Raw genomic sequence first — 25,595 nt, forward strand, 5'->3', positions numbered from 1 at the left:
TAAAGATGCTGCTGTTGCTGGCAATAGCTTCTGGATGCTGTAGCCCAGAGTCAGTAATGTAGTAGTACCTTGCAATAAAAGCAGAGGTGAATATCTAACCAAGTGCCCTAAGGACCATCAAAGCCACGATGCTACAGTTTTACGCTGTCTGTTCTGTGCTAATCCTAGAAATCATAGACAATTTGGTCAAAAGGGACTTGAACAGGTCATCTGGTCCATCCCTCACACTGAAGTGGATTCACAGGTTTCTAAATGAGGCTGAATAAACACCCCTTCTCTGCAAGAAGAGACACGATGGTAGAGCCAAAAGCCACATGACTTACCACACTTAACAGAGCTGGAGGAGGAGGAAGAAGACGAGGAGGACATGGGAGAGACATCCCCTGTTGACAGTGGTTAGCAGCTCCTCAGCATGGGCTGGCCAGGTCTCCATGCGATCCGACGAGGTCAGCCTCGGCAGCCACGATGCCTCATTTGCTGCCACAGCTGAAGACTAGGATTATTCTGCAAATTCTGAAACCCACCCAGCATAACCCACCTTGAGCTTCTTGAAGGATATTTGTGGGGTAACAGCTGAGGGTTTATTCATGCATAACCTACAGAGCTATAAACACCTCCAATGGGTCACACCCACCAGGTGAAATTTAAAATTGTTTGTTACCTAGGATGTGGTTTGGGGGTTAGGATTTAGTTTGAAGTTTCCTTGTTTGAAGCTACAGAGTGTCTCAGCTTACCTTAGAGCAGATGTGCTCCACAGCTCCATGGACTGCATTGGCTCACTGCCTCTGACTGTCACGGGAGCTTGGATCCCAGGCCCACATGTAGACCCAAATTTGAGACACTGAATGCAGGGCTGAATCCAGGGAAAGCCAGAAGGTGGATTTTTGGAGTTTTTCCTCAGCACTTTGAAAAGCCCTTTTATGGCACCCACTTTGTGTACTTAAAATGTCCAATTCATTTTGGCCTCAGCTGTAACCTACTTCATTCTCAGGGTTGAGATTAATGTATGAAATCTGTTTACATGGAGCTAAAAGCTGCTCTGTCCGGCAATGTGCAAACATATGGGTATGGAGGCATAAACAGGGGATTTTGTGGTCTTAAACTAGGTCAGAACATTGGTCCATGTCCAATTTCAAAGATAAAATAAACTTTCCCAATGAACATGTAACCCTTCTCAGGATCACCCCATTCATGTTGATTTACTAAAAAATTCCCTGGAACTTAATGGGACCTCATAACAGTGAAATCCCAAGATGCATAAGCAGAGGAGTTGGGTGGTTGCTACTGAAAATAATAAAAAGAAAACAAAATACTTCAGTTTTATGTACCAGTGTCCCGGATCTGACCCAGAGCTTGTCCATAGACTCCTTTAACTTCTTAGTTAGAGCCTGGTTTCTATGTCTTGCAGAGCAGGTGAAGCTTTACCAGTAAGAAAGCTGTGCTGCTGCAGGGAGCCTTCCCCTTTCTTGGAAGGAAAACCTGATGAAAGCTGTTAACACAAAACCAGCTGAATCCATTGCAAGGGCTGTGCGTGGTTAGCTGTGTTAGCAGGAAAGCTGCGCACACAACCAAAATATGAGATTGGTACAAAACACAAATGTTGACCAGAATAAGAAGCAAGCGAGGCAGGGTCGGGACATCACTTATTTTCACATGCCTGTGCAGCATCACCAGAGCTACTGTACTTACTAGGCTGTGAAGGTGCTGGTGTGACATAGAAGTTGACAACTTACGCTGTTTGCTGGCAAAAGGGAATTTTGTGATGGTAAATGTAGTGTGTAGGTACAGGGCTGAGCAAGTGCAGATAAGAGAAAGAGGACAGGTGTAAAGCACTTGTAGAAAAATTGGTGTGTACATTATTGCTTTTGGCCCCGTCAATGGAAAGTCAAACATAGAAAAACAAACAGTAAATGATAGCAAGACTCATGCTCCTGTCAATTATTAAATGAAGCTGGCAAATTGCTGTGACTCAGAGACAGATGGAGAATAGCTGGGTTTCGGCAGGACTGCAGGTATGGAGCATGCATGCAAGCCTCAGGGAAGTGTGTTTCATGTTGTAAACCTAAATCAACAGACAGCAAGGTACCTGGCCACATTATTCTGTAAAATGGGTGAGATGATTTTAGGATAAATACAAACTGACACTACTACAGATTTCATTACTCAGCATCACACAGACCTTTCAGGGTTGCAATGCATTAGCTGTGCTCAGTTCTTGAGTCAAAGGCCATCTCCAAGAGGGCTGGGATGGACAAATTTTCATATCACGTCTGTCCGGGAAGAAGATACATGGGCTGTTCAGGGCTGGGTGACTCAGAGCCACCGTGTCAGTTGGCAGGGCTTGGCTGAAATGAGTGAATTGCTCATAGTTTGAGCAATTCCTTCATACCTTCGAGGCAATTGGTTCAAAACAGCTGCCAGATTTATCAGCAGCTGATATGTGTCAGCTGCCTTAACCTCCAAGGGAACTGCTCTCTGCTGTCCACTGGCTGATTACAGCAACATCTGCTCTTCCCCATGGCTTGCCCAGTTGGAGTCCCTGTATTTAGCAAAACATTCAAGCACAAGACAATGTACTCCTTCACGCACTCACACAATAACATGCCTGTGGTTATTGCACAGAGTAACACTGCGGAGTGCTGGGGTCTCCATGGTTAGGTCCCCAGCTTCTGACGTCTTGTTGGCAAATAGAAGCTGCTCAACAACTTCAGCAAGCACTGCATTGGACATACACAGACTCCGTGTCTTCAGACATCTACTTTACAAACCCCTGGAAATAAACAGGAGACACTTCTGGCAGCTTCCCAGCCATGAGGCCCAGAGTTTGCAGGTTAAACTCATTTGCCATGTGCCCACCTTTGGTTTTGCATTCATCTTTCCAGTCCCTTCCTAGCATCTGACTGACACGACACTTTGCAGCATGCTTTTCCACCCACCCCATATAGCTCCAAAAGCTGCTTTGGTAAATGTTCTGAGAGCTTCTCCCAGCTGTCCTAGGTGCTGCTATGGAAAGTCCAAATGACAAGGATCAGTGCCATGAAAGGGACTTAGGTGCTTCATTTTGGCAAGCATGAGAGAGTTATGGGCAAATTGTACCTGCATTTTTCTTCAGAGGAGGGCAATGCTCTCTCTCTTCCAGAGTCTCCCAGGTACTGTCACTGGGAGGTGCCAAGCACTAAAACCGGCAAGAACACATGGGTGCTGCTTGCAAATAAAAAGCTAAAGAGAAACATCATTTTTTTTCTCCCTACCAAAACTCTCCAGCACATCCTTGCAATGTGCAGCATCTTCCAGTTTTCTGGAACCTGATGAGAGGTGGCCAGGCCATCCCAAGCTCCAGCCTTGACCTTGTAGCTCTTTGCACAGCTGGAGACTGACCATGCCAAATGCCTGCACTGAAATCAGTGGTTTCTTCTGCCTACATCCCTCCCCAGCACAAGTGCTGCTTGCAGCATCAATGCAGCATGCTCTTTCCCATGAGATGGGGGCTGCTGACTCCTCACCTGCAAGGTCATGGTTCCTCTTTCCCCTCCTTTTCACCTTCCTCCCTCCTTCTTGACCACTCAGCTACTGGAATGAGGCAAAGGCTGGACTGAGATAGCCCCGAGAAGACCAGCGCATGAGGAAGACTGAAGGCAGTGATTTGCAGGGAGAAAGGAGCAACTGGTTTGGTACAACCCTGCAGACATGACAAAGTTAAGGGGATTTGGTTTGCAGGGTGGATTATCTTACACAATGACAAGGGTAGGCAGATCAGGAGGTAGGTTGTCTTGGGATGGGATGGAAGCTCCTCCAATGACAGCCTGATGCTCTGAAAGGGGCAGCTCAGCCACCCTGGGTCTGAAGCATGTCACTTATACATCACCTGAGTCCCTAAGGAAACGTGGCAGTATACAAACAGCACCACGTGTCGCAGGATGTGTTTGGATTGTGTTGCATGCCCATTGCACCCTACTACCTCCATTCCAGACCAGCCTACCCTCACTTGGGTCATAACCTGGGGGGTGGGGAGAGATTTTCCTCATGTTCCCAGAAGGGTTATAGGCAGAGCAGATGATATGAGACAATAAAACCCATACACTCCCCTTGCAGACCCTGCAACGAGACTGGACTCAGTTTTCTGGGTTTGTGTCCTTCAGTTACAGTCCATAGGCCATTGCTTCCTGTCTCTGTAACTGTAAAGATGTGAATCACATTATTTGTAGAAGGAAAGCTGAGGAGTCTCATATGATCACATAACTCTGGGAACTAACAGTTTCATATAATGGACCAATACAGTGATATTGTAATTAAAAGCACAAGTCTGGCAACACTTTGTATTTCTTCAGAGATTAAAATTGCTGTTAGCAATGAATTCCTTGGCGAAAGCCTGCTTTCAGTAACCTTCTCTCTCCCTACATGCAGGGAGGACAACTTCATCACATGGCTATACCAGCTCTGCCCTCTTGCAGACTTCCTGAAAAGTGGGGCATCCCAAAATGGGAGCTGGAATAATGTGAATTGCTATAACCCATCCCTCCACGGAGAGGAAAAAAACTGTATTGTGGAAGAGATGACAGGTTTCTCCTGGGAAGTGAATGAGCATGAATGATTTTCTCCAAGAGGTCATATTGCCCATGAGCAACCATTCTGGAGAGGAAAGGAAGGAGGAGACTAGCTTTGGGGCATTGTCACTCTGGGACTAGACCTGCTGCTGGGTCCCTCTCCAGCAGAGCAGGATAAGCATCCGCCTGCGGATCTGCTTGGTTTTCCAGCTGTATACAAGTGGGTTCAGGACAGGTGGCACCAGAAGGTAGGCATCAGCCAGGAGTGTGTGAGTGAGGGGGGGCAGGTGCTTCTGAAACCTGTGGATGATGGACAAGCCAATGAGTGGGACGTAGAAGATAAGGACAGCACAGATGTGGGAGATGCATGTGTTAAAGGCTTTGGCTCGTGCTTCCTGAGAGACGATGCTCAAGATGGCCTTGATAATCATCATGTAAGACAGGAGGATGGCCAGGGAGTCCAGTCCTTTGGTGAGTATCACCGCGGTCAGCCCATAGAAGCTGTTAACCCTGACATCCCCACAAACCAGCCTCAGCATGTCCTGGTGCAGGCAGAAGGAGTGAGAAAGGACATGGGACCTGCAAAAAGGCATCTTCTGAATAAGGACAGCAACAGGTATCACCACACAGATGCCTCGCATAAAGATTGCCCCCCCAGCCTTCATTATGAGGGAGCTCGTCAGGACAGAAGTGTAGCGCAGAGGGTAGCAAATAGCAACGAAGCGGTCAAAAGCCATACCCACCAGAACGCCAGACTCGATGGCAGAGAAGCAGTGGATGAAGTACATCTGAACAATGCATGCATCAAAACAGAGGGAGGTGGACTCGAACCAGAAAATGGCCAGCATGGTGGGCAGGGTGGAGAGAGACAAGCCCAGGTCTGCCACAGACAGCATGAAGAGGAAATAGTACATTGGTGTATGGAGGTTATGGTCTGTCTTTATCATCCAGAGTAAGCTGCAATTCCCCAGGAGCATGAGGAGGTACAAGCAGCAGAGAGGCAACGCCATCCAGTAGCTGCTCATTGGCAGACCAGGAATACCAGTGAGGATGAAGGTCAGGGTGCTGGGCCCAGTCCTATTGGAAGATGACATCTCACGTATTGATGGTCCCAGGGTCTGGAAATAATAGTGTCTTGAATAAAAGCCCTGTTATGAGACATCCCATGCACCCCAGCTCTAATGATGTTGGGACAGGCTCCCAAGAGCCAAAAACCCCTGTGCAGCTGCTTTCGTACATAACCATCACATCAACCAAGGAAAAACCACAGTGGACCAGTCCCAGGATCATTGTCTGGGCTGTGCACAGCAGCAGATAACCATGAAAGAGCAGTGTGACATTTAATTTGTGTCTCCCCTAGGTGTAGTCCCCAATCTTTAAATACCCAGGGCTTCAGGAGATTTTGTGTTCAGCCCTTTGGGAGTGCCTGAAAGCTTCTCAGCAGTGTAGGCAGGATGACAGACTGGGGCCAGGGTGCTCCTGCTTGGGAAAGGAGGAGAGGTGGGATGGGGACCTGGAGGTCAGCCCTGGGAACAGGGCTGACTGCTTCCCACAGCAGTAGAAGGAGCAGCCTTGGCCACGCTGGTCCCTGCAGGGCTGAAGCACACGGACAGGAGAGGTAAGGAGAGATGGAAAAGAAGAGAGGCAAAGTCAGAGAAAGATTAATGTTTGTACTGAACTGAATGCGGTCAGACCACAAGAGATAATATCTCACTCTGAGATGAGAAATAGCCCCATTATATGTGATTCTCTATTGAATCGTTCCTTTTTTTTTTTTTTTTTTGTTAAGTATGGCAAAATGTGTAATGTTTTAGGGAGCTTTATCATCTAAACCTCCAAGTCAATTAACTAAACCAACCCTGATTGAAGGAAAATGGATTTGTGCTTTACAGCTGACAAAAAGCTTAAATGAAAAGGAAGAAATTCAGAGGCTCAAATAAGATCGAGAACCTGAAGTGGTGTTTCATCTGTCTGAGGCCATTAGAAAACCCAACAGCAAACACCAGGTCTCCATTTAAGCACTCTGGAAGCCTCCTGCTTTCCTGGGCAGGTTTGCCACTCCAGGAGCATGAGCTGTGATGGTCAGCAACAGGAGTCTGGGGCAGGTGGGAGAGATTTCCAGAGAAATATTCCAAACAGGCTTCTCTGCAAATGCAGTTAAATGCATCTTAAAAGTGTCAGCTGAACAGCTGGTGTTCTTGCCACAGCCCATCAGGGAAAGTGCATGTCTATTCAGCTGGAAATTAATACATTTTGCATAACTGAGGAGCACAAACTGATTTGTCCCAGAGTGTGTCTGCACATACATGCACACACACTGAGACCTCATCTGCTATCAGAAAAAAAAAAAAAAAAAACAACCCACAAAACACAAAAAATCAGGATTTCAACAGCCAAAGGATCAGGCCTGAACTAAGCACTGTGAACAGGGAGAAATGGGACAGTGAAAGACGTAACGGAGAGTGTAAAGAATTGTGAGGAGAAAAGGTATTGTATAAATAAACTTATACATACTATTTATGTAACGCTTGAGAGAATGAGAGAAATTTTTGATTATTTACAAAGGTTGATTTCAATCAAGCTCATCTGTATATACAAGACCAAAAGTAATACTTAACAAAGCCATTTGCGCCTCGCATTTTTCTAATATGCTGTTTGTTGTTTCTGCCAGAGACTTTAGTAAATTCTTGTTTTGATGCAAGCCCTCAAACAGATTGTCCTTGCAGGGGAAGAACATCTATTCTGTCATCTTCGGGCAGCCCACCCTGTACTTACCCCAGGTCACAGCAGAGGATGCGGGCTGAGGACCAGAAACAGCCCTGGCTGTGCACGCTGCTGCAGGCAGGCACTGGGCAGAGAGCTGGAAAGCTGTATTTAACAGCCAGAGCAAACCCCGTGGGTCTCACTCAGGGAGTCACAGCTGATGTCTTTGCTCTTCAGGGGGTGTGAGTACCACAGGACTGCGTACAAGCATGTTTTCCTGTCTTCTCTGAAAAAATGGAAGAGTGCAAAAATAGTAGTGAAGGCAGCTTTAGGGCACTGGTTGTAAAAGAAAACAAATGTTTATTCAGAAAATACCCCAGTTTTGTCCTGCTCTGTGAAACTTTTGCATTCTGGAAAGTGAGGAGACCCAGCTCTGGTGCCTTCTTGGGCACCTACTCCCCTGGGTACCTCTGTGCAGCTCCCCAGTTCACACATAAGTATACTTTATATAAGTATATTTGTGTATATCCCATTTAGATAGTTAGATAGGTTAAATATAAGGAGAGGACAATAGGAAAATCCCCAGAAGGTTCCCACAAAAGACCACAAACCAAAAGAACCAGCCAATGGATTGATTCATAATCAGAAACTTTATTTTGAGATTTTTTCTTATTCTGTGATGAGTTTCAAATAGAGAGGGTGGGTGGTGGGGTACAGAGATGGAGGGTGGTGTGATGTTCCTTTTGTCCACAGCTGTGGGGAGCCTCCAGCTGCCTGTTCCCCACCATTGATGGGGTACAAACTGGGGCTGGGTGTGTTTCCTTACCCTTTGGTCAATGTCCTTGTAGAAAGCGGTGACACTCTCGGGCTGGTGGTGAGGAGGGAGAGGGCAGGAGTATGGCATGGTCTGATCATGTTCCTGTCTGGGCTGCAGATCAGAGGAACTCCTTGCTGAAGGTTGCTGCGGATCCAAATTATTTATATGAGTTCAAAAGGAGATTGGGAGAGTTTTGGAAGAGGCATTGCTGAGGGGTGCCTAAAGCAGATAACCCTCCTCCTAAAATTAAAATAGAAGGATCTTGAGTGGGGATCAGCCGCCACCCCACCGCCCTCGGGTTTTGCATCATCTGCAGACTTGCTGAGGGTGCCCTCTGTCCCATTATGTGGGCCATTAACAAAGTGGTTAAAGGGTACTGGTCCCAGTATTGACTCACTGGTTACACTAGTTACTGGCCTCCAGACCGGCCTTGTGTCACTGACCATTGATATGGAGAAATAGTGTGAAATGGGGACAATGGACATCGATCGTGATTGTATATGTCTGCTCAAGGAATGTGGGTATGGTGACTGGTCATAAGTGTGGTGTATGGTCACATAGTCACACAGCTCTGAGGAGACACCTGCCCTTCTTCCCCTGACAAAGGGGCTATTTATTAAAAGGATGAGAAAAGGATGAGAGATATTCCAATGCTATCTAGAGGGAGGGAGTGCTAAGTCTCCTTGCTGGAGAAGATGGGATGGTCACAAGAACATGAATCACCTACAAACCTGCAAGACCACCACACTGCAGGCAAAGGACTGATAAGCTAATTAACATACGAAGCGAGAGTAAGCGGGGTTTAGGTAATGAATATGTATAGGCGTTAATTGAATATTCATTTGTTTTATTGTATAAATGTGAGATGGTTCGTCACTTCGGGCATGCACGCTTGTGGAGGAGTGATCCCCCGTGCATCTGCGCGCAATAAACATACCTACTTTATAACTTTCGAGTTATAGAGTCTAATTCCGCACGTCATCATGACCCTTCAAGCTGGACAACTCAGCCTCTTTTCTCCCCTGGGACTCAAGAAGCCTGTCCAGGAGGTGAATATTTTGGTGTGGTGGGCAGAAGACCAAGAATCGTTTCACAGTGCAGAGCTGCGGGCACAGGCAAAATCCCCTGGAGCAGCTGAGTTCCTCCAACATTGTTCTGTGCCCTGGGGGACAGATCAGGGTGTCTATAAAACAGGGCAGCCTGTGGCTTGTCTGGTGTTGGCAGCACTGAGCCTGGCTGGTACATTGTTCTGTGGTGAGAAGTGCAACTCTGTGGGTGCCTTGGGAAGTGGTTGGGTCTCCAGGATCTCCTCCATCGTCAACATGTGACCTCTCTGTGCTCCTTCAATCCGGTTTTTGCTGAGGTTCTTTCTGTCATCAGCAGCGCTGCACTTTTTGTGATTGTCCCAGACTTTACCCAAAAATGTCTCCAAACACCAGGAGCCTGAGCTCACGCTCAGTTTTTGCAGCTTAATGAGCTGTGGGTGTCAGAAGAGCACAGTCATTCCCTGGGGCTGTGTTACCTTTCAGACATGAGGTAGCTCAGCTCACAATGAGCAAAGCTGAAGCCAAGCAGGAGCTGCCAGCATGCTCTGGGCATTAGAGCAGTCTCTCCAACACTTCCTGCAGCTCAGGTGATGCAAAATACCCTGAGAAGGACTCTGACTGCTTTGCTTGCCAGGCAGGGTCTTTATCAGGACTGTGGGAGGAAAGAAACTATTCCCAGATGGTGTTTTGTGAATATATTTATCAGCTTGAAATTTCCCTGTTGTTGCCATTACATACTTCGTGCCCTAGCTGACAGCACAGAGGTGGGAGACATCCAAATTGAAAAACATTACTGTGAACACAAAACCTACACAATTTAGACTAAGCAGAAACATGCTCACTTTGGACTTGGCAAGACAACTTTTTACCCTTACCATCAAAGTTCCCTGGAACTTAATTTACAGTACTTATCTTTTCCTGGGACTTCTGTTCTGTGTAAGATAACATGGTTGCTTGCAATGAGACACAGCATTTACCACTTCCTTCCTCCACACACACTGTGTCTGTGATTGACCCTATCAGGAGACTTTGAGGAGTGCAGATGTTTTCAGCTGTGGCAACGGTTCAGTGCCCAGAACAATGGGGTATGAGCCTACAAATACTATTGCAAGTGGTAATAGTGGAAGTTGCTCAGGAGTTGCACTGGATATTTGAAATACAGAGGCCTTTCTCCTTTCCTGCTAAAGTCAGTGCAGATACTTCCACTGGCCTCAGTCAGGTAGGGTGGAGGTTGAGCCAGGAATCCAAAGCAGGATGCTTCTCTGTGCTTCATCCTTGCCTCTAAATTCTTGTTGCCAATTATAATCGTATACCTAATAAATACCTTTTTTCATTTCAAGGCTTAGGAGCTCAAACAAATCTGCATGGAGTTCATGTCAGCATTCAAGAACTTCTGCTTCAGGCTGCATTTTTCCCCCAACAGGTTTCCCAGGCTTGGAAACTTCTTACTTCTGCTCTATCTGTTTCACTGTGAGCCTTGGCAATGCCTCCCTGTCTTTTATGCATTTAGAGGTCTGAAGCCCATGTACTATTTCTTGGCCACACTGTCCATCATTCTAACTGTCTGTCTTCAGGACATATTGTGCTTGCCATGTTCTGGTTTAAGTGCAAGGAAATCAGCTGCAGTGCTTCTTTCCCTCAAATCTTCTTCACCCACTCCCTGTTGCTTACGGAGATGTCTATGTTGCTGCTGCTGACCCTTGGTAGCTTTGTGGCAAACCACAACTTTCTGCAGTACAAGTCAATTTTAACCACTTAAGGGATGACCATGGTGGGACTGGTGTTCATGTCCTCATCTCAGGAGGTAAAGTACCTGCACATCATGGGCTGGATGTTTAAAAGACTGCAAAGGGGAAAACCTGCAAAAACTGGGAAGCAGAGTTTTATTTTTTAAGATTAACTGCAGTAGATTCAGCCTTTTGTTGTGGTCTGTGCATTGGTAAAGTACAGAGCACTTCTCTGGAGGTCTGTCCCTAGCCAGGGCCACAGCCCAAGCCTGGGTGGGATGCCAGTGGAGATGCGTGTGGGGGGTGCCCTGCAGGGGTCAGGGCAGGGTGTAATGGCAGACAAGTGCTTGGGGCTGAGAGGTGGGGAGGCGTGAGGGGTGCCTGAGGGGGATCCTTACTGGTAAGAGAAGTTGGGAGCTGGTTCACTGCATAAAAGGGATGATGGAACAGTAACATCTTCAGAGGATTTGTGATGTTTGATCTCCAGTCGAAAACAAGACGATCGGGAGAAGTCTAGATTAATCACTCCCTCATCACTACAGGGCAATGGCACAGGAAAGAAAAGCAGAAGTGAGAATTTTGCCAAACATAGGAATTTCTCAGATGGGTTACAGGGAGCAGGTCACCATTAGTGGCCAGATTGGAATTTCTTCTGAAATCCACATTACTGTCCCCATTACCGTTTTCTCAACACTCTGAGTAGACTCTGTTTTGCACTTCCAATAGTCAGTTGGAATGTGTCAGTGTCAGTGTCTCCAGCCTTTTTGCAACTAAACCAGTTCTGCAGCTCCACTTCAACTAAGCCACAGTCAGTGCCTTTAACCCTCAGATCTCTCCTTTTTCCTCACAACAGACTGAAGCACAAAGAGATGGAGGCTCTTACTTTTCACCCATAGATGTGCATGTTCTTACTGCACACACTGGTTCCTAAGCAAGGCCAGCAGAACTAGGGCAGTGATTGTACCCCTGTACTCGGGGCTGGTGAGGCTGCATCTCGAATATTGTGTTCAGTTTTGGGTCCCTTGCTACAGGAAAGACATTGAGGAGCCAGAGCGTGTCCAGCAACAGGCAACAAAGCTGGGAAAGAGTCTAGAAAACAAGTCTTATGAGGAGCGGCTGAAGGAACTGGGGTTGTTTAGCCTGGAGAAAAGGCAACTGAGGGATGACCAGATCGCTTTCTACAACTACCTGGAAGGAGGGTGTAGGCAGGTGGCGGTCGGTCTCTTCTCCCAAGTAACAAGTGACAGGACAAGAGGAAATGGTCTCAAGTTACAGCAGGGGACGTTTAGATTGGAAGTTAGGAAAAAATGTCTTCACCAAGAGAGTTGTCAAGCACTGGAATAACCTGCCCAGGGAAGTGGTTGGGTCCCCATCCCTGAGAGTATTTAAAAGACACGTAGATGTGGTGCTTAGGGACATGGTTTAGTGGTGGGCTTGGCAGTCCTGGTTGTGGGTTGGACTTGATAATCTTAAAGATCTTTTCCAACCTAAATGATTCTATGCTTCTGTGCTGCCTTAGCCCTTGACAGGCTCTCAGTCACTATCACAACACAAATAACCATAATTTATGACTACAAATTTTTGAGTAAATACACTCTGTGCAACAAGCACTAGTACTGTAATAAAAAGCTACACAAGCTCAGCGGGTTGATGGCTTCATGGATGTAGTCAGAGCCCTTAAGGAGTCAGCACTAGCTATGGCTTGTTCCTTTCCTTGCAGTGCATGCCAGTGAATTCCAGAAAGGCAGCGAGACAGACAGGCAGCATAAACCACTTTCATCTACTATTAATTTTTTCACTGTGTTTAAATGTGTACCATTACCTTTTTCTTGCGATTATTCCCTGCCCATAATTTATAAAATTATTTTTGGAAGAAACAGATAAATACCACTTTGTGGAAGCAGAAATTTCTAGAACACATCTGATGAAGAGTTTCATTCACTGAATTAGGAACAAATTAACTCATTGTCCACACAGCACAAAACAAAACAGTATTTGTAAACAGCAGCTCAAGATATTTGTGCAGAAATGTACTGGGTGTAGGTAGTAAGGTTTTGGTAGTGGAGGGAGTTGCAGGGGCGGTAAGGAGGGAAGTCCAAGCTGTCCTGTGCCAGACAGAGGTGATTCCAGCTGGATCAGTAACAGACCCATCATGCATCAAAGAGAAGCCAGTTAAAATTGTTTGTAGTGCCTCTGTGAAAACATACTTAAGAAAGAACAGAAAATGTGAGATTGGGAGAGAAGTGAACAAAAAGTTTGAGAACCAGCAAGGGAAACACCATGGTCAGAGCAGTGGGAGCTCCTCCATGGTGGTAGAAGCACTCCCACTGAAGGGATGGTGGGCTGTGGAAGGCCCACTCTTGAGCACGTACAACTCCAAAGGGACTGAACCCATGAGGGACCCACACTGGAGCAGGTATGACCCCAAAGGGAATGCAGCCCATGAATAAGGGCATGACAGGTAGACCCCAAAGGGATTGCAATGCATGAAGCACCCACACTGGAGCAGAGACAACCCCAAACGGAATGCAGCCCATGCTGGAATATTGGAAATGAGCAAGAAGGAAGGAATGACAGAGAGAAACCATTGTGTACTGACTCTGACCTGTGCCAATCATTGCCTTGCTGAGAGGACTCAGAGGGAACCAGTGACGACAACAAGGAGGAGAGGGGAGTCTGGAGTGATATAGTGAAAAAAACCTAGAACTCTTCTGCAGACAGAAGCTACATAGATAACAGAAACATTAGCACCCGAAAGAGCGAAGGGTGGGAGCTTAGCACTTAGCACTTCAAGAAGGGACAATTAGTACCGATGTAGATGAGCTCAACAAGAATGTAAATAAGGAGCTTTCTGACCTGCTAACTTCTAAAAGAAAATAAACCAAGGTAAAATAATTGTGGTAGTAGATCAGTGACCTCCTACTCAAATGGCCCCCACCCCAAAGAAGATGGATCCGCTGCCCGGGATCATGCTGATATAGATTAAAACCAGCCCAGTGGGCATGTATTAGCTTGACATGTTTAGAGTGGACAATAAGGAAGGACTAATCGTTAGCTAGCAGATGTTTTAAAATAACAGAAACTAAATAACAAAGACTGGTAATGTATGCAAAGATAAACAAGAACTTCAGGTAACTGCCCAAGAAGATGAAAAGCACATCTTGTAGAGGTGCCAAAGGGAGGAGATTCTCTATGTTTGAAAACCCTATGTATATGCATGACTTTTTATAATAAATATTGGATGGCTTGTTGAAACAGTGTGCAAGTTAGGAGGACTGATCTCCCTTGCACCTGGCACCACAATAAATATACCTGCCTTGTAACTCCCCTTGAGTTGTAGAGTTCGATTCCACGCATCACTGGGTACAACTCTGATGTTTTTAAGGAGTCATCAGTAATAACTCCAAGATGCCTGTTTCTGAGTGGGAACAGGCAGCTCGTAGCATATTGTCTCTACAAAATTAGGTCCGTGTTTTGCCAGAGCACCTCAGTTTTAATGAAACTATACTCATTTTTACTGTCCAATTTATCACTTCATCACTCAGCATTGCAAAATTCTCCCATAATCCCTCAACTACTCTGGGTACAGTGATTTCATAAAAAGTTTCATAATCCAATTCACAGCCTTTCCAGTATCTCTTACAGCTCAATTACCTGCTCAACTAATGGGCAATCTCCCACAAGTGTGAAAAATAACAATTTATTGCTTCTCCTTGGCCATGGTATCTAGGCTGGAGAATGAGCTGCTGAGGACAGCTTGGGGAAAGCAGAGAACACACAAGACCCTGTGACCCTCTTGGCAGTGTGGGCAATGAGCCACCACATAAAATATGAGCTTGCTGGATGTGGGCTTTTCTCACCTGCTGGGCTGTGATTGCAAAAGCCAGATCAGGGATGCAACAGCTACAGATCTACTAGTAGAATAGTCCAGACTTTGTTCTTGTGCCACATAAATTCATTATACACTCTGAACAGGAATCTCCTTCTGCAGTAGTCCAGATTTGTAAATATGCCAGACTTGTTGCATATTTATGCTTCTTACTCTTAAGACTTGGAGAAAATAAAGGAAATAGATAGGTTAATTCAGAAGAAATACTATGAAATACATTCTTTTTTTGTGTGCTGTATTTGAAGCAGTGATTTATGAATAGGAACAATGGCAGCCTAGCACTTCAATAACTCAGTCAACAGGAACCACATCAAAATAGTGTGAGGACTATCAAAATGAAGACAGCTCGAAAATCAGTGCTCACAGGTGTTTGTGCTCCTCCCCATGACTCTGGGAGCTGGTGCCCAGAACACCCGGTACATATAGGGATGGAGGCTGAGAACAGTGCTCTGCCGTCACTATTGATGGGGAACAAGGTACGTGCAGCAGGTTTAACCTTCCCCTTACTGAGGCTTCCCCACAGCTCAAGCTCAGAAATGTCAGCAATTCTCCTACAAGAAGATATATCATCAGCCTTTGCACATCTAACCAAGAGGCCTAAAGAAGGTGTGGGGCTCCAGGCTGGGCTATGCCTGTGCTAGTACCATGTACCCAAGGAGAGGACATCACCCACTACCCGCCCCCTCATCCAAGCAGTGAGGGTCAGCAAAATGAACCTCACTCCTCTCCCAGATGCCTGCAAACACAAAACGGTTTGTCCCCTCTTTCTACCACCCACTTTAGGTAGATGGTCCAGCAGCATCACTAGCTCTTTAGAGAGGAACTGCAGACCACGAGCTCACTTCCTTAGCACACAGAAAGAGAAGAAATGCAGCCTGCAGAGCTCCAACAAGAACGGTCTTTACCTCCAGCTCACTATCAGCACGGTGACATCAAAGCTGCAAATTTTCCTGCTCTACATAGGCTGACCTCTGGATTTAGCAGCCCCCTCAGTCTGCCAGCCAGGATTTCCCAGCACCCTTCTCCCTGAAAACCACACTGATCGCCTGTGCTTCATACATGACCTCCCCCCTGAGAGACTGCAGGGTCAGGGGGTACCTCCACGAGGTCCAAAGGACCAGCACTCCTTTACAAAGCATTCACTAAAGTTCACGGGTGCTTCAGGATGCCCAGGTGGAAGGGGACATTCAAATAGAGCCCTAAGAGTCCAGGCTGCTCCCTTGTGCCCCAGAAGGGGTGCAGCGCCACTGGATCCAGAGCCAAAGCGACTTTTACACCAACAGGCTTAAGCCAGGAGGACATAGGCACCCTTGCGTGTGCACCAGGAAAGCAGCTAGGCATGCCCAGAGGGGTGTTTGCCCACCCACAGAGAAAATCTTCCCCCTTTGTGGACCAAAGTTCTGTTTGGCACTGCTCGATGCTGAGACAGACATAACCCATGCAGTGAGAGAGGGCAGTGCGTTTGTTGACAAGCCGTTGCTATTCCTGGCTATTCCCAGGCAGCACTTTCTCCTCCGTGATGACGACAGTCTCTGAAGTCCCAGCAGTGAGGGACTGGGGCGACTGGGGCCCTTCAGACCTATAACTACTTCCATGCAGGTCCTTTTGGCACGTTGAGGAGTTGCTTGGCTGTGTGAGAGAGAAGCAGTATTTGAAGGTGATGTAGGTAGAGCCAGGGTGGCATCCAAATCGTCCAGGTGAGCTGGGTGGGGGTTCTTGTCATTCAGTCTGGTGGTGTGCCACTATTTTTATGCGCAGTGCCCGTATTTTTATGCGTAGTGCCAAGCTCTGAGCCAGGGTCAACTTTTAGCCACATGGAGGTGGAAGATGAAACAATCTACTGGGAGAAGCTGCTGTGCAGCTATGCCAGTACACCTAGGTGGACTTCACCTCCTGTTGAGTTAAGGAGCAACTTTTTTACTTCCAGCTATCCCACATTAAGGGAGTGTTGTGGTGGAGACTTGCCAGGCAGACACCTGCACCCTCGGTTTGCTTCCTTGCATAGGTCAAGTACAGCAGTGCTAATTATTTGCCTGCAAGCTGTTCCTTGGTTCAAGCAGCTTCAGGCAAGCTGTAGGCACATAGGTGTAACATCCACCGACCCAGTCACCTGTGAAGACCTGCAGTTGCCTGGCCATGGCCCTAGGCCTGGCCTTCTTGCTTGTGCAAGCCTCAAGAGGATGCCAGACGCCACAAGGAAGGTAAAGCTTTGTTCTTCTCCCTTCTGGAAAGGGCAAAAGTCAGGAGCCCGGGGAGATACAGGCTTGGCGCTAGGAGAATGCTCAGAAACAGGCAATGTGGGGAAAGTACAGAGCTTTTGCAATGGGAGATCAGGTCGTGCATGTATCTACCAGAGGTTCCTTTTGATCTTCTGCTGGGGAGGGGGTATGGGCTGGATGATTACTCTGGCTCTCTTCAGACCCCACGTTCCAGCTAACTTTCTTTTGTGCAGGCTGTACGCCGGTCAGGAGTGCTGACTGGCACAGCCAGGGCAGCATGTGGTGGCCAGAGCAGACGGCTGTATGTTTTTTGCCGGCTCAGACTGCCTGGCTGGTAGACTGACAACGTCTCAAATGCTAAGCGTTTCAAATCCGGCAGCTTTAATGGTTATTGCTTAGCAGCAGAGAGGCAGAGCTCGCCCACGCGGGTGAGGAAAGAGTTACAATCTCAGCTTCAAGTCCCAGGACCTACTCAGTCCTTTCAAAGGCAGGGGAGCTTTGCCAGTATGCTAGCAACTGGAGATTTCCACTCCTTTTGCACTTTGTTCAATACCCAGCATCTTGTTCTCTGAGGGTATTTTAAGCTGTCCCACCGTTCAGGAATGAAATAGAGTCAGCAACTCATGTAACGGGGTACAGCAAGCTAGGTCAAGGTGCCCAGCATCCCCCATTTCTAGAAAACCTTCTGGATTTTGACTACTGCAGTGAGCAAACTGGTCACTTTACAAGTGACTGAACTACTTAATTGCACAACAGAAAACCCTGTCAGCTTTTCAAGCCACAGCAAAAGCACAAAGCAAAAGCTCAGAAGTGTGTCAACTGGCCTGAAAGCGCCGCTCCCCCTGAGCAGCAACAAGTCTGCAAGTGCTGCTCCCGTCCCTGCTGTTGCGTGTACAACTGCAAAGCAGCCAAATCGGCAGCAGTATCTTCCTAACACGGCACTCGTATGCAGGCTGCACCTGCAGCCCTTCTTGGGAGCTGGTGGTAGGAGAGGTCCATGCAAGGCTGGCTTGGAGCGGAGGAGATAAAGGAGAAGCTGCTCCAGGTGTGATGCTCTGTACCCGGCTGGCACCTGGCACCGGACACCTGGCACCGTCTGTCAGTGTGTGTGTGTATGAGGGGGTGTGTGGGGGGGTGTGTGTGTGTGTTGGGGGTCTGGAGGCACCTCTGGCTGCTGGCTTACTGGCACCGTGGCTGCAGGGCACGTCAAGAGGAGGATGCACAGAATGTAGGGGAGGTCAGGTGTAACGTGGGTGAAACTGAAGCGCAGCAGGGACAGCTCCTTTGCATGAGCCCAATTACAATTAACTTTGCCTTGGCAGCATTTCCCAATATTGGCGTTGCACTGTTTGTACTCACATTGCAAACAGCAATGGCTAGAAACAGACCAAAAGGCCTCTTGGTTTGTGTCATGTGGAGGGCTCAAAGCGCTTTGGAGGAGAGATGAAACTCTTCAGGGGTCAAGTCAAATGAAAGCCAAGGAGATGCAGTCTGGTCCTTGGGTATGTTGTGGAAAAGAGGGGGCACAGGTGAGTGAGGAACTTGCATCTAACTCCCCTGCTGCCAGCAGGCTGATTTAACCCTTCCGTGCCTCCGTTTTCCCTACAGGACGGGGACAATTCACAGCACTCCTTGCCTTTGGCAGGGGCTTGTGGATAAGGAGGTACACACACCCTGGGAGAGTTAGCGCTGGAAGGGAGCGGCACTACAGCCTCAGGACAGTTTTTGTCATGACACTGGTTTTCCTTCCTGATGCAGGAGACAGGGACCCCATACGCAGGATGCCTGTTGAGAGAGGGACTCCAGCAAGGTGGTTTGTATTTGGGCTCCAGCAGGAACAGCCCCCAGAGCTGACAACTAATAAAAGAAAAAAATTAACTATCCCAGCTGAAACCAGGAGAAATGTTTTACGTTGGGATGAAGTCTAAAGACCATCTAGTTCCAACCCCATCCATGGGCAGGGCCCCCTCCCCCCAGCCCAGGCTGCTCCCAGCCCCGTCCAGCCTGGCCTTGGGCCCTGCCAGGGATGGGGCACCCACAGCTGCTCTGGGCAGACTGGGCCAGCGCCTCGCCGCCCTCACAGGGAAGGATTCCCTCCTAACAGCTATTCTAAATCTACTCTCTTTAGGATTAAAACCATTATCTCTTGTCCAAATGCTACAGTCGCTAAAAAAAAAGACGGTTCCTGTCATTGTAATAAGCCCATTTTATGTATTGAAAAGCCACTCCCAGCCCCCCCCGGAGCCTTCTCTTCTCAAAGCTGAAACACCCCAACTCTCTCAGCCTGGCTTCATAGGAGAGTTGCTCCAGCCCCCTGGTCACCTTCAAAACCCTCCTCTGGACTTGTTCCAGCAGGTCCATGTCCTTCTTATGTTGCAGGCTCCAGAGCCCAGGTGGGAATGGTATGGGGCATTCCCAACAAGTAGAAGACACGGTTTACACCTGCTAAGCTCTGTGGGTGACCGGAGTCCTGCTGAGCTGCACCGTTACAGTATTCTGGATCTTTCCCCTGCTCCCACCTTAGATTTTTGAACTGATGGCAACTAAATGTTGCTTTGAGCTTGTGACTCCCAAACTATGGAGGGGACGGGTGGAGACAACAGCCAGAGGCCAGCCCGGGGTGGGAGGAGAGGTAAGGGAACTCCCCAAGGTCCAGGCTAAGGCCATGTGAGTTTGCGTCTTCCCAGTGATGGCACTGAGTGTACCTGCATAAGAGGCACGAGGATATGAATCCTATCGTACAATGGTTTCATAGAATATCTCGAGTTGGAAGGGGCCCATAAGGGTCATGGAGTCCAGGTCTGTGTGCCTGAGAAGACAGTCGGGGCTATTCTGGCTGTGGCTGGAGTCCACAGCAGTGCTTGTTCCAGCTCATTCCTCTCCCTGCCCACGCCAGCTGTTGCTGTGTCTTCCCTTCCAGCTCTGCAGCAGTGCCTCATGTCCTCCTCCAATCACTCCAGTCCCTCGTCCTTCATCCTGACAGGCATCCCTGGGCTGGAGGATGCTCACTTCTGGATTGCCTTCCCATTCTGCACCATGTACCTCACGGCAGTGCTGGGGAACATCACGCTCCTCCTGGTGATCAGGATGGACCCAAGCCTGCACACACCCATGTTTTACTTCCTCTCCATGTTGGCTGCCCTTGACCTTGTGCTCACCACTTCCACCATGCCCAAGCTCCTGAGCATCTTCTGGTTCCACTCCCATGAGATCAGCTTTGAGGGCTGTGTGGCCCAGATGTTCTTCATCCACACCTTCTCCATAACGGAGTCAGGGGTGCTGCTCACCATGGCCTTTGACCGATACCTGGCCATTTGCAAGCCCCTGCACTACTCTGCCATCCTGACTGGTCCCACCATTACCAAGTTGGGGCTGGCTGCTGTAGTGCGTGGTGTCACCACCATCTTGCCCGTAACATGCATGGTGACCAGCCTGTCCTACTGTGGCCCCCACATCATCCACCACTCCTACTGTGAGCACATGTCAGTGGTGAAGTTGGCCTGTGGGGACACGCGGCGCAACAGCACCTATGGGATTACACTTGCTGTTGCTGTGGCTAGCTCAGATTCCATCCTCATCACTGTCTCCTACGTGCTGATTCTGAGGGAAGTCATAGGCCTCTCCTCTAGAGAGGCTCGTCTGAAGTCCTTTGGCACCTGTGGCTCCCACATCGGCGTCATCCTGCTCTTCTACACACCCGCGCTTTTCTCCTTCTACACTCAGCGCTGGGGCCAGAGCATCCCCCCGCAGCTCCACATCCTGATGGCTGACCTCTACCTGCTGGTGCCTCCCATGCTCAACCCGCTCATCTACGGCATGAGGACCAAGCAGATCCGGGACCGTGTGTTCAGCCTGCGCTGGCAGAAATAGATCCAGCCCAGGTCCTGACCCCAGCCCATCACTAATTGCAGGTGGCAAGGGCTAGGGTTTGGAACAGGGAACAACGGCAGCATCTTTGGGGAGCAAAGAAAAAGCTTAAAAAGCTGTCTGCTGGAGAAGCAGGACCATGCTGTCATCATCTTGCCCAAACCCTGAAAGCTGGAGGCAGCATGGAGAGTTGGACTGGTGAGACATTATATCTTCAGAGAGTGAATTCTACATTCCTGTTCAGAATGGGAAGGTAAACCGTGTCTAACTGTACCTGTATCCTTGGTCCTCCCCAGATCTGCACCACCTCCTGCCTCCCCTCTTCATCTCAGCTCTCGATAAAAGCCTGTTACCGCTTTGGAAATGAAAGTCTGTTCATGGACTCATGCTCCCCGCGTACCTTTTCCAGCCAGTCTGTAACTCGCCACCTCTCCACTTCCTAGTTTTTAGCAGCTGCCTGATCTTGGTGCCTGGCTATGAGGGGGGAGTGGGGGGTTGCATATGCACACTTAGACACACGCACCCCTCCAGATGCTGGCCCAAGCAGATTTTGACTCTTGTCTTGAAAGCTTACTGAAGCATGTGCAGCAATCCCCAAAAGCCAGCTCACCTGAGAACAGGCTCTACAAGTCACACTGAAACCCCGCAGTGTCGCGTTGGGTTTCCTTGCTTTCTTATTAGAAACACCAAACCGGCATCAGCCGTGATGTGCATTCTACAAAACGTTTCCCAACATCTTGAGGAGTGTCCCTACCTCTCTGTGTTGCGTGTCTTCCCTAAGCGTATAGGCCCCTGCAATGGCATCCTGAGGTGAGGAGCAGAGTGTGGGTTAGAGTAGGGGGCAGAGAGCAGGCACTAAACTCCTCTTGTTCTCCTCAGAAAATGTGTGCGTCACTTTATCCATGGTGAAGCCTCATCTCCTAACAGCACAAAGTGACTGACCATCCCAGCTCTCCTTGTGCCTTCACCCCACAGAAATCCAGGCACAGAGGTCTGGTCCCTGAGCAAAGTCTGAGGTCCTACATGTATCCTGCACGGAGCCGGAGAGGAAAGGGGAGCGTTACAAAGACCGGTGTTGAACCCCAAAGACAAGCTGGTGGCTACAAGCTCAATTCTTTCAGTGCCTCCTGACACTGCTGCCTCTGGGTGCCTTCTGGTCTACTTACAGTCATATCCCCCCACCGTCACCCTCCTCGGCAGCTGTACAATCTACATGATGCCCAACACCTAAAGTGCAGCGCTGACCCTCCTGCCTGACTCAGACACCAGATTCTTCCAACCTGAGCCTTGTAGTCTTTGTCCAGGTTGGTCTGGGAAGTGCCAGTGCTAGGTGTGCTGCTTGGAGTCTCCCAGGTGGTGGATTTATTGTCCACTTACAGGGTGGCCTCCGTGGCCAGTGCCTGGTGCTGCCAGGTTGGATGCACTGCTCCCAGTATCAGCCTACCTCCCCTGCCCTGGGGCACCCAGCCAGGTTTGGTAGAGCTCTTCTCATCCCCTCCAGGGAAGCACACCACGGCTCCCAATAGACCTCTCGCCCTGCAGTGCCAGCCCTCTTTGGTCAGGGGGTTTCCATGGCAATTCCTGTCTTTGCAGCAGCAGGAGACCCTAGGCAAATTTAGTCTGCATTAGGCCAGAACTGATCTGCTGCATGAGCAGGCAACATACGTGTTGCAAGCTGGAGTGGCCATCACCGCTCCTGCAGGGGCTGGGTGAGGTGGGTGCATCTGCTCATTTATTTGGACAAATCTGCAGCAGCAAACCAGGCAGGTCACCCATCACTTTCTGGACCTTAAACACAAGTAGTACAAGAGGATCTGCTGCTGCAGACTTCTCTTTATAAACTTTAAGAATATAGCTATTACATATATATATAAATAGATCAATAGATAGGTAAATAGAGTCTGGAAAAGGCCCCATGAGCCTCTCCATTCCCATACTTCTTGACCACATTCTCTAAAAAAAAGAAATTGCATCCTGGCTTTTGGAGAAAATCTTGGGCAACCTCGCCTTCTTGCAACAGAAAAATCTCAGACCACCTTGCACATTGTCATCTCAGGGACTTTGCAACTGCATAAATTTCAGGGTAAACTTTATCCACAGGCATAAAGCTTTTCTTCTCCTCCATTCTGTCTGCTTAGTCTCCGATGCGGAACTCTGTGTGGAGGAAGTGGGGAGGGAGCGTGCGTGTTTGGTTTGTGAAGGTGTTTCTGCAGTCACTCCCTGGGCCAGGGTCAGAAGTCGTGTAGAGGAGAAGTGCACAAAACCTGACCTGATGTGGCACACTTGCCAGTACAAGGTGGCTGTACCAGGGTCATTCCTAAGAGACTTCTTGTCTAACCTGGTTTTCTGCAAAATCAGAGCATCAGTCCCCTTGGGCACTGCAGTTCTATTCCTCATCAGGGCATTGCTAGCTTTATCATCAGAAAAAAATTTCGTTAAGCCTAAACTGAATTTGTCCTACTCGTCCTGGCATTTAAAGCCCTGACTTGTCCTTTCAGAGGACATGCAAGACAGATCCTTGCTTTTGGGGCCACTGTAGCCTTGCATACGTTTCCAGGCTTTTCTCAAGACCATTCCCCAGGTGAGCCAGTCCCCTCAGCTCTCCATCTTAATTTCATCCTTATTTCTGAACTCCCTCTACTTTGCCATGATTTTCCCTGAAGTGCCCGCCACTGGACACCTCCACCTGCAGACCTCCAGCTCTGCCCTTTGCCCCTGCCCTTCACCTTCATCCTACCCACTGGTGTCCACCCAACAAGCAGTTCTGAGGGTATGATTTGCTGAGAAACTTCACTTTAATCTGCTAACGTGTTTTATAAATGACCAGAAAGGAAGCAATCACATTTGCCTGGGAAGATCTGCCCTTGATAACGTGATGCTTTCTGGACAAGGTCACACTCTGCCTGCAAGGTCCTGCCGGGAAACAGCAATTAATTTGGCTGAAAGCTGCACCCCTGGGAAACAGAAACCCCAGTGCCTCTCCATACCAAGTGGGAGAGGTGAAAGTGATGTGGGCCCCTGGACCTCAAAAGCTTGGGACTACTGAAACCATATGTAAAGTGGAGCTCTTTGGAGACTGGTCTTGGGCAAAGCATTGTGCATCATCCAAGACCCCTTTATGAGACCTCGTCTGCGTGACTCTAACCAGGCAGGGGGGCGAAAGAGCAGAGACTCTTTTGCTTAGCAAAGATCAGGCTGGGTTGTGTGTCTTCATAGACATGTTGGGGTGCAAATGCCAGGGAGGGAAAAGCATAATCAGATTTAACTTCAGTAGTGATAGCAGGTGGAGGGGAACACACTGAGGGAGGAAAGTAGAGGTAATCTCCCAGCTGTTGGAGCAGGGTGGGGTGTTGGAGCTATCTGCCAGCAGATGCATGGAAGCAAAATACCCTTAGGTGGTGACTACCAGTTTCCCTGCGTAAGGCCAGCTGTCATATGCAAAGTAACAGGTGCTTGGCTCTGTGATGCAGAAGGTCCTCTTCAGCTCCATCTTTGTAGATACAGAACAAGACAAATGGGAGATGAAGATGGCAAATCAAATACTCGGTCCTGATGGAGAGGTAAAAAATCCTCCTGCAGGTCTGCAATAAAACTTCCATCATCTGAGGTGTACTTATTTTCACATCTCCTGGTGGCACATGGAGGAGAGACAAAGGCTGATTCTTCTCTGCTTGTTTTCATATAGGAGCTACAGGATATCAAATGAGGATGCTCAGCCCATGGCCACATGTGAGACCTCCAAGTTGGCCAATGGCAGAGGGTCTCCCTCCTTGCCAACTCACATGGCGTACTGCCTACAGCGTGTTGGGGACAATCGGTATGGGATGCCAGGTAGAGGCATTTGGGGACTGTGTGGCACTTGCTATGGCATGTTTAGGGGAGGAACCAAAGGCTGGCAATGGGAGGGATGAGTGTGGACTGGGTGCAATCAAGTGTGGGAAAGCCAAGGGATAAGGGGATGAAAGCGTCCAGTGCCACGTAAACAGGCGGTTGGTCAACACGCTGTCTGTCTGTGCTTGGTGCCTGATCAGCACAGTCTGCCCTCTTTGCTCATTAAACCCATTTTTAACAACATCCTTGGGTGAGAGGCCCTCTAATCTGTGTGCATGTGTGAGTACCAAGGGCTGAGCACCAGCTCCTGGTGTGGTGAGCGTGGACCGTAGTGGCCCATGAGTATTGGGGGCCAGCACTTGGAGAGACTGAGTTGTATACGTGTGGGGTGGGTATGTATGTCAGTGTGCAAGCACCAGCAAACATTAAGCAGATCCAACCAGTGACTAGGCTGAGATTTGAAAGCCAGGTATAAGTGAGGCTGTAAGCCTTGGCTGCATACTGTAGAGGCCAGAATGTGCGAGTTTCTACTGATGAAACCAGGACAGTCCAAGCTAATGCTAGTGCAGAGAGCATGGAGTGAGCCACTGGTGATGCCACAGTGTTCAGTCAGCTAAGACAGCGGTTCACACGTGTGTGTGGATGTGTGTGTGGATATGCATGAGGCAACTGGGGAGACCAGGGATGCAGGGCCAGCTACTGGGTAGACTGAGTGTCTAAGCACAGCTACTAGAGGGATCCATATTATATACATCTATATATAATTTCCTCTAAAAACGTTCACCTTAATCAGCCAGAGAGGAGAACAGGATCAGGCCATTGAGGATGTTTGCAATTTTGTGAGTGTTTTCAGTCTCTGTTGACCTGCATGACTAGTCTCTACCTACCAACTCCCTGGAGCAGGGTCAGTGTTTGTACTCTGTTGTTCAGATCAGCAGCCAGGAATCTCCTG

General features: G+C 48.5%; 2 protein-coding genes across 2 annotated transcripts in view; one reads left to right on the top strand and one right to left on the bottom strand.

Moving 5' to 3' along the window:
- Positions 1–9,108, bottom strand: part of LOC308058713 (olfactory receptor 51H1-like) — a 51,980-nt gene extending 42,872 nt beyond the window's left edge. The window contains exons 1-2 of the mRNA XM_080374974.1: positions 9,042–9,108; positions 324–8,502 (exon numbers count right to left, since the gene is read on the bottom strand). Coding sequence (XP_080231100.1) covers positions 4,682–5,638 — 957 coding nt within the window. The 5' untranslated portion in view covers positions 5,639–8,502; positions 9,042–9,108 and the 3' untranslated portion in view covers positions 324–4,681. The remainder of the gene's footprint in view (positions 1–323; positions 8,503–9,041) is intronic.
- On the top strand, positions 8,498–25,582 carry LOC308058717 (olfactory receptor 52K2-like). Its single transcript, XM_080374977.1, has one exon. The coding sequence runs from the start codon at positions 19,883–19,885 to the stop codon at positions 20,813–20,815; it is 933 nt and encodes a 310-aa protein (XP_080231103.1). The 5' UTR covers positions 8,498–19,882; the 3' UTR covers positions 20,816–25,582.
- The last annotated feature ends 13 nt before the right edge of the window (positions 25,583–25,595 follow it).

This window comes from Falco punctatus, assembly GCF_963210335.1.
Source record: "Falco punctatus genome assembly, chromosome: 2".
Classification (NCBI taxonomy): Eukaryota; Metazoa; Chordata; class Aves; order Falconiformes; family Falconidae; genus Falco; species Falco punctatus.

Excerpts from the sequence above, each read along its gene's own strand:
- LOC308058717 (XM_080374977.1), top strand. The coding sequence starts at position 19,883 with ATGTCCTCCTCCAATCACTCCAGTCCCTCGTCCTTCATCCTGACAGGC.